This window comes from Trichoplax adhaerens, genomic scaffold, assembly GCF_000150275.1.
Source record: "Trichoplax adhaerens TRIADscaffold_2 genomic scaffold, whole genome shotgun sequence".
NCBI classification, from domain to species: domain Eukaryota; kingdom Metazoa; phylum Placozoa; class Uniplacotomia; order Trichoplacea; family Trichoplacidae; genus Trichoplax; species Trichoplax adhaerens.
This window is the reverse complement of record NW_002060944.1, coordinates 3199636-3209270: the sequence shown is the minus strand read 5'-3', so window position 1 is coordinate 3209270 and position 9635 is coordinate 3199636. Positions and strand designations below refer to the sequence as shown.

At 31.8% G+C, this 9635-nt stretch overlaps 1 protein-coding gene across 1 annotated transcript in view; it reads right to left on the bottom strand.

Annotated features, from left to right (window-relative positions):
- Positions 1-3034: 3034 nt before the first annotated feature.
- Positions 3035-9635, bottom strand: part of TRIADDRAFT_53242 (uncharacterized protein) — a gene marked incomplete at both ends in the record, with an annotated part of 17540 nt that continues 10939 nt past the window's right edge. The window contains 19 exons of the mRNA XM_002109295.1: positions 3035-3156; positions 3226-3282; positions 3898-3979; positions 4286-4524; positions 4612-4789; positions 4959-4973; positions 5197-5223; positions 5494-5607; positions 5803-5828; positions 5946-6059; positions 6131-6244; positions 6316-6429; positions 7001-7321; positions 7580-7630; positions 7776-7886; positions 8409-8729; positions 8914-8946; positions 9237-9350; positions 9465-9491. Coding sequence (XP_002109331.1) covers positions 3035-3156; positions 3226-3282; positions 3898-3979; positions 4286-4524; positions 4612-4789; positions 4959-4973; positions 5197-5223; positions 5494-5607; positions 5803-5828; positions 5946-6059; positions 6131-6244; positions 6316-6429; positions 7001-7321; positions 7580-7630; positions 7776-7886; positions 8409-8729; positions 8914-8946; positions 9237-9350; positions 9465-9491 — 2180 coding nt within the window. The remainder of the gene's footprint in view (positions 3157-3225; positions 3283-3897; positions 3980-4285; positions 4525-4611; positions 4790-4958; positions 4974-5196; positions 5224-5493; positions 5608-5802; positions 5829-5945; positions 6060-6130; positions 6245-6315; positions 6430-7000; positions 7322-7579; positions 7631-7775; positions 7887-8408; positions 8730-8913; positions 8947-9236; positions 9351-9464; positions 9492-9635) is intronic.

The window sequence follows — 9635 nt, the reverse complement described above, 5'->3', positions numbered from 1 at the left end:
CTTCTTTGATCAGGATATTTTTAAGGGTGTGGCAAGTCAGTTATAACCAAGGGGATGCGATTTTGAGTTTGCGACAATTGCTCTGTGTATTAAATATATTTTAAGGGTAAAACTAAGTTTCTAGACGAGATACTAAAAAGTCGATCTGAAAATCATAACTGTCAACATACTTTATGACATAGGAACCGAATAATTAATCTACAGAAAATTTATACGTTGAATCACCAGCCATTCTATTGGAATAAATATACATACATTACTAATATCAGAAATAATCATAACTAAATGATTTTAACTGTCTACATTAGAATATAGTCTTATTTTCGCTTTTATTTTGTAATAGATTAGATTTAGTCATAGCAAAAGCCATTGGATAGAAAATGGTGTGATCACATCAGGTGTCAAGTTTATCCCTTGCATTCGATGCCATGATTTACCTACTGAATTGTCTTGTATATGTTATATATAATAATTATGATTTAGGATTACTTTTTGGTCATTGTAGAATATGTTGGTAACATGTAATTGAAGTTGAAGTTTTTCTAGGCTTTTGCTTGCCAATGGTTATAAAAAGAAATGAGACAATGCTGACATCAACTGATGCTTAGAAGCTGTCTCGTCAATTAAAAATGAGGGCAAGTTCTGATTTGAGGTGATTTCACTAAAGATCGCCGAACTATTTGAAAAGCATTACATTGTCATGGGTAGACTCATCAGCTTTGGCAACAAGGAGAAATATAATTACACAAAGAATCCTTCGTATAAAATGCTACGAGTATACTAAATTTCTCAAATAGGAAATTTTCCAGTCACAAGAGCTAATATTGCTTCCAATAAGCAAAGGAAGGAAAATATGATGCTTAAAGGGATGCTCCCATTTAGAATGCTATTTGCTTGATAATATGCCGGTGATGTGTATGTAAGCAGGGGACTTACTGCTATTTCTAGCAGTCCCTGATGTAAGCTACATAAAGATGCCAATTATATACATTGACCAGAGATATATCGCTAACATATAAGTGATGGCAATAGCTAACTGAGGCTTTTTGTTCGAATAAATTCTTTAGTGGAAACAAAACGAAACGTCTATAGATACTAATTGCAATTTGCATTTCGTGCAATGTTTGCAGGCAGCAAATGTTCCTGTATAAACTACAGAATAAGATCATGACCAGAACATACTTATTGCCGAAAGAAATAAGCTTTTTAAGCTGCTCCTTAGGTCTGATTTATTCGGTGTACCAAAGTACCTGTGCTAATCAGAATGGATCATGATACTGCCTTTTGAAGCTTTTTACATGTAGGTAGTGCACTTGCTCGGTATCGTCAAGTTACTGGTATTATGATAAATTAATACCGTTTATTCGTCATGCTCTCTAAATCTTTTATCACATTTCTATATCCTCATGTAGTTTTATTCGCATTTCTTCGTCATCTTGAGATTGAAACTATCTTCAAAAAGAATTAGCAACGAGAGCGATTATCATTTAGTAGTTAAGGTATGTATTTACTAGCTTGCTATCCTAGATAAACTCGCCGAAAAATTTTACTGATTGATTTGATGTATAAAATTGCAAAACTTATAAACTTTTTTGTCATCGTCTTACTGAGAGCTTTCGACAAATTCGTACTCGTTGGAATTTAGGTCTTTTTTGATAGGTTTATATGATATATATTTAGTAGAACCTATAATAAAACGGATTTTAATTTAAATTAGGCATAAAGACGTTTTGTATTTGATTTATTGACTTGTGCTGTCTTTATTCCTCGTAGTGAACTATGTACCTAAAAATACATTATACGAAGCCCTATGTCTATGGATTAAGTGAATCATTCATAAGTAGGTTTACGATCATGATTGCAGTATAGATCATTTTATCAAATCACATCGGTTTATACTAAATGCACTAAATAAATTTTCTAAATTAATCCCGATAAAGTTGGATCAAGTATATGAACATCATCTCCCTGTAGGAGATATACATATTTTGACAGAGATGTAGGCATACAATGTAATTCAACACCTTCGTAGAGTAATATGATATATATATAGGATAAATATTGTACTGTACTTAAAGGCACTTGCATAGCCGTCTAAAGCTCGAAATTCAAAAGATTTTACTCTTAGCCCGCTATTATTATGGATACTAATAGTGGAAAACTTTACTTTACGTTGACTCTAAAGTAGAAGCATATTAACTTTATATTATCTAATAGTTCGATTATACGAAATGAAGAAAATTATGCTGGCTCATTTACGTTGATTAAGCGATCAAATTTTAATCTTGTCTGATTGTGGAAGTGTCAAAGGCCAGTAAAAGTAATGGTTATGGCCAGCATTTAGTAATGGTAAGTTTGTATCACATTATTTGTAATGCCGTTTATTTGAAAATATCTAACCATTATATATTTAATCATCTATATCAATGAGAATGCTTAAGTAAAACCATATTAAAGAAAACCAGACAAAAGATAGCAATGACAACGACGACTAATTTATCTAGCACGCAAAGAAAATGATCTATTTGTAGGTTTTGAATATTTTCCTATCTTTAAAGTGGGAGTTAGTGTCTGCATCCTAAACGATGACCTGTAGTATAACTATTTCGAAAAAAGAGATAAATAAGATTTACGGCATATGACGATTAGAAATCATACTTATATAAGTTAATGTGAACATACGATATCTAACATAGCATTCAAATACAATATTAATTCATAAATACCAAACTATGTAGATAAGTCATGAAAGCTTATAAAAACTCGCGTTAATATGCGACTAAATTTACTGTTATGTAATAGCTATCGCTTACATATTTGAAATTCAAATGTATTGTCGGACTCAAAATGACAAAACTTTTAAATATTTCATATAAAATCTTAGAGATCTCATGACAATACCGAGGCTTTTAAGAATATGAAAATTTACTGTCGACATTTCTTATGCAACAATGTCAATACATCATAAACTTGTTCAGATTGATTACTTACTTTATTGCAGGTAGTCCAAAGGTTCTAGTTACTTAATAGTCTATTAATCTAAATCCTGCATGATGCGATCTAGATCTTGTTCCTCTTGAAAATCTATATCTGCATCGTCTACTCCAGAAAAAAAAAAAGTTATTACTTCTAGCTCCAAACAATATCGCCATATAACTTCATATATAAAACAAATAATTTATGACTTGATATGAAAGGATCCCTAAATCTTTCTCTTCCACGTACCTCTAAAGTTTTTTTCACGGTCGAAATAAACTGTTCTATCGAAATCTTTGGCAACACCTTAAAAATTAGGAATTTAAGAAACACTTTTAACGTCCTTTGGCTATTCCATATTACTTGACAAGCATATTCCATCTTATATATGTAATACACTACGGAAATGATGCATATTACAGCATTTCTTAGTATATTCAAAGCCGATGTGTCTGAGATATCATATCGGACTATAAGCTTTGATTTACCAGTTTGACTCTACATGGCTGCAAGTAACAAATATTATCGTCACAAATTAATTTTTCGGTATTATGGCGTAGATTATTTTTAGACAGGCATGTATAATAGCCTTCTAAATCACTATTCCTGAATGTAGCTTCAGTGTACTTTATAGGCTATTTTTTAAGAGCCGAAATTCTTATATTATTTTTTTTACAATAGCCAGGAAAATCCGATTTGTGGTACTACATCGATATTAGTTTTTTCAAAGGTTATTTTTGATTGTAATTTCATATGTTTTTAAAAGGATTACTGCAATTAATTTTCTTAATTCTCATAATAGTAATTGAAGGAAACGGTTCTTATTTTTTGCAATGTTACTACGGTATAATCATGATCTTACGAGAAAATCCAGCAAGGTAGAGTAAATTACTAACAAGACTCCATACGACTTTTTCTTACCACAAACTCCTGGCTTAGCGGACGTATCGTCAATTGCCATATCACTGGTATAATCTGAGCCTCTTATTCCTAGAAATTGTAGCTAAAAGTAAAATACCATAATAAAAACAATTATAAGTTAGCAAATGTGATTTGCAGTTCCAATTCCAACCATGAGGAGCCAGCTTTAATTTTGATTTTATAGTTAGATGAAATAGAGTGAGTGTGAATGTGTTAGGACACAAAAATAGATAGATAATCCTTCAATATTAATTAAAAGCTAAAAAAATTTTAAAAACTACAGTATCGGCACTTTAATACTGAATCAAGCCCATCAGTATTGAATGATAAAATTGTTAGCATCTAATATAATTGTAACAAATTTAAAGAAAGAAATACACTTCGTTACCAAGTGAGAGCCTTGTCCTATAGTAACAGTAGCCTTGTGCCAACTAGTCCCTTGATTCCCAGTAAAGGATAGCAGAACAGAACCATAATCCCTCAGTTGCAGAGTTCCCATTGCGTTGCCATACATATTATACCAGAAAGTGAAACAGAACGCCTGGCTAGTGGTAAATGGTCGACTCTCGATTAAATATCTATCTCCAGGTTCTCGTGGTGATGATGTCTCAGTATACATATAGAAGCCTATTAGATGGAATGGATCAAATGCAAATTAATCCACTTATTGGGCACTGTTCACACTTAATAATTTCAAGTCCTGCATCTAATAACCTGATCCAGACGTATGATCTCCAGTTGGGCCAGTATCATAACTTGATGTTGATCCTTGGTTTCGAACCCAATCGGTATAATTGAAATGATTGGTGATCCAATCGCAAACACCATAGTCAAAGGTACAATTTAAAGCTAGTAGGTTAAATAAAGTTACATACAAAGGTATTAAATTCATCTATTAATTAAAAATGTACAGTGCACAGTTTAGCCATCAATATGAAACGAAAATGAAAGCTAAGAATATTCAAGATATTTATTGAAATGACAACAAAGATGATGAAAATTATCCAAGTGTGTACATGCATGTAAATTACAATTTTAGAATAAAGTAATACTATATTTACCTGATAGCGAAGATCCTATAGCAACAAGGTCATGAAACATTGAAAATTTTTGGTTTAGCCTTTATGCTTTTTCAAGTATATATTACTGCATAAAATATATACAGAATAGTAATCTAACGAAATTATCTATCCTTACTGGTAAACATCAAACACTGTATTTATACCTCGTTATAGCATATATACGCTATTATCGTATAGTAGTATATAAAAACCCGTTGCATTAACACATCTGTCTTACTGCAATAAATTTAAAATCTATAAAATTCTATAAAATATTATAAAATATTATAAAATATAATAAAATAAAATCGTCAATGGTCACTAACAGTGCGATTACGAGTAAATCATATAAAACTGTGTTTATGTATCATGCCTTGTGTACCTTGGGTTGAAGCTGCGGTCGTAGATGCTATAACAAGTTTTGAGTTTAAAAAGCATTGTTAAAATATGTAGTAATAATTTAATTTATAATTAGGGTAACTGACTACTGACTTTATTAATATTTAACGCTATCAGCAACCAAATATTGAAATACCGTATTGACAACGACTTCCGTAATAATTTCCATAACACGAGCAATAATATGTGCCGTTATAGGATGAACATGATCCACCATTATAGCAAGGGTTTGAGGAGCATGGATTACTAGCTATAGCAGAATTGTATTTTTAATCATATTAGATAAAATAAGTATGAGCACTGTTAATCTAGGCGATTTAGAAAACGCGATGATCATCGTAATAAATTTAGAATCTATAAAATTATCGATGGTGACAGGCAGTGCTATAGTGAGTAAATCATTTACAAGTACTGTATTATATTTTTAGTATCATACATTGTGTACCTTGGTCGGAGGTGCACTTGCAGAAGCTACAACGAGTTTTGAGTTTAAAATCATTGTTAAAATAGCAGTAATAATTTAAAGCTAGGGTAGCTGATTACTGACTTTATTATTGTTTAACGCTATGAACTGCACTATTGAAATACCGTATTGGCAACGACTTCCATAGTAATTTCCAGAACACGAGCAATAATATGTGCCATTATAGGATGAACATGATCCACCATTATAGCAAGGGTAAGATGAGCACGGATTAGAAGCTACAACGGAATATCATAATCATATTAGATAAAATAAGTATGGACGCTATTAGTAGACAATATTGAAATACCGTATTGGCAACGACTTCCATAGTAATTTCCAGAACACGAGCAATAATATGTGCCATTATAGGATGAACATGATCCACCATTATAGCAAGGGTAAGATGAGCACGGATTAGAAGCTACAACGGAATATCATAATCATATTAGATAAAATAAGTATGGACGCTATTAGTAGACAATATTGAAATACCGTATTGGCAACGATTTCCATAGTAATTTCCAGAACACGAGCAATAATATGTGCCATTGTAGGATGAACATGATCCACCATTATAGCAAGGGTAAGATGAGCACGGATTAGAAGCTACAACGGAATATCATAATCATATTAGATAAAATAAGCATGAGCACTCTTCATCTAGACGAATAAGAAAATGCGATGATTATCTTAATAAATTTGGTATCTTTAAAATTATTAATGCTCACGGACAGTACTATAGTAAATAACTTATGTGCAACTTATAATTATGTATCTAAAAGTATGTTTTAGTATCATACATTGTGTATCTTGGGTTGAGGGTGCGATCGTAGAAGCTATAACAAGTTTTCAGTTTAAAAGCCATCGTTAAAATATGTAGTAATAATTAGCAACTCATACGTTTGAATTCTAAAGTTCTACTTTTGATATGAACTAGGTCATCCGTGTGCCTCTAATTAAAATTGATTAACTAGCGACATATCACTTCTATAAATAAATGACTCGTTAAACTATCGCATATAACGTAATTTATTAATTTCTGAATTTAACTAAAATTAAGTTTATTGTATTTCAATCGTAATGGTTTCTACTTTAAACAGATAAACACCATTTAATAGAAATATCAAATTACTAATTTACTGGCTCTCGTGTTAGATTTCAAAATTGTTTTACTTACCGTTTATACACGCTACACCGACGTCTTCACTGTGGCCACAATTATGTGATCCCCAAGAATTGTGATTACAACTGCTAATGGAAGATTCACTACCGCTACAAGAGACATTATCAAGCCAAATAGTGCCACTTCCTTGGCCATATTGAGCGCAACAAGAGTAATTAGCGGCTGATGAAAATCCTAATTGCCTACAAATGACTATGGCGTTACTAATACCAAAGTTATCATCACAAACAGTTCCCCAGACGCCGTTATGATATATTTCTACTCGGCCGGACGAGTAGCCATTGCCATTTACAAGTCGAATTTGACCTTCAGTTCCTATCATTGAGAGTTATAATACAATAAAGTTATAATCAATGATAGAGCTATAGTCAGATTTTAAAAGCGAACAGTAACTATAGAATAATGAAAACTTGAAACATATTTACATCATACTATAACTAAATGCCTATACAAATTATGTAATAAATTACATATTGCCTCAGTATTGCTTTTAAATGCCTAGAATTAATTATGCTGAAGTAATTACACAATGTTGTAAAAATTTAATCGCAAAACATATTAAACATATGTTACCTGTTTGAGTCGTAGCCGGAGCTGTAGTCGAAGCTGTTGTCGGATTATGATCTATATATAGAAGAAATTATGTTATTACTTTTACTGAACTACAATACATACTACTATCGTCAATAATCTTCTCTAGTAGCTGTAAATTGGATTACTGTAAATAAATTCCTACGATATACGCATGTATAGATTATGATATACTTACAATATTGACAACGATTTCCGTAGTAATTTCCGTTACAGTAACAGCTGTAAGTGTTGTTAACGATACTGCATGAGCCGCTATTGAAGCAAGGATTAGAGCTACAAGGATCAACTAAGATATATAAAGTTAAATTCGTAATTAGAAGAAAATTTATAAGATATATATAATTTTAATATATGAGCGTCTATAGAACAATTTTAGCAGCTTTTATACCATATTGGCAACGATTGCCATAGTAGTTTCCATTACAAGAGCAGTAATATCCACCGCTATACGATACGCAAGAACCACCGTTATAGCATGGATTTGATGAGCAAGAGTTGTCTATTATTTACAATGTTATAAAACATTAGGCAAAAGTTTCGGTAACAGAAATAAAAGACACGAAGTTTAGAAAGCTACCTAGTATTTGTTAAAATAAATTAACTAGCGACATATCACTTCTATAAATAAATGACTCGTTAAACTATCGCATATAACGTAATTTATTAATTTCTGAATTTAACTAAAATTAAGTTTATTGTATTTCAATCGTAATGGTTTCTACTTTAAACAGATAAACACCATTTAATAGAAATATCAAATTACTAATTTACTGGCTCTCGTGTTAGATTTCAAAATTGTTTTACTTACCGTTTATACACGCTACACCGACGTCTTCACTGTGGCCACAATTATGTGATCCCCAAGAATTGTGATTACAACTGCTAATGGAAGATTCACTACCGCTACAAGAGACATTATCAAGCCAAATAGTGCCACTTCCTTGGCCATATTGAGCGCAACAAGAGTAATTAGCGGCTGATGAAAATCCTAATTGCCTACAAATGACTATGGCGTTACTAATACCAAAGTTATCATCACAAACAGTTCCCCAGACGCCGTTATGATATATTTCTACTCGGCCGGACGAGTAGCCATTGCCATTTACAAGTCGAATTTGACCTTCAGTTCCTATCATTGAGAGTTATAATACAATAAAGTTATAATCAATGATAGAGCTATAGTCAGATTTTAAAAGCGAACAGTAACTATAGGATGATGAAAACTTGTAATGCAATTGCCACATATTATATTTAGAAGCCTGTTCAATTCATTAACAATATTAAATTTTGCTATCGATGATGTGCACTTTTACCTGAAGCTGTTGGTGCATTTGTTGTTGATGCCACTAAACCAGGTAAATATTTTAATTAAGAAAATTTAGTACCATACCTCGATACATTGACGCAGTATTAAATGCATCATATTACAAATAAACAACATTCTGCATGTTAGCCATTTGGTAGAAATAAGCTACTATGCTATACTCGCACGTATAGTATATACCATATACATCACAATTTCTAGCTATATGTATTAAAGAGTCTGATTATAAACTTTAGACCAAATGAGTATCAATAAATACGGATTAAAATCATACCACTCGAAGGAAAATATCAGGATCAAATGTATACTAACAATATTGGCATCTGTAGCCGTAGTAATTTCCTTCGCAGGCGCAAGCGTAGGAGCCATTATTGTTATAGCAAGTACCATTATTGTAGCAGGGACCTGACGAGCACGGGTTATATGCTGTTCAAAAAAAGGGTTATGATAATATGTAAGATGACTTTTTTAACTATCGGAACATTCTAAAATAATTGTATCCTAGTTTATGACAAGTATGATCAATTATTATTACTTTACCTGGCGTTGAAGTTGTTGGATTTTGATCTTAAAGTGGAAAAGACAGTAAAAAGTACGTATATACGAGTACATTAGAAAGCTGATATCATTTTTATAAAATGGACGTAATCACACAAAAAGCAATAAATCATTCATATGCTATCTGTAAAATATTTTATGTATATGCATGCA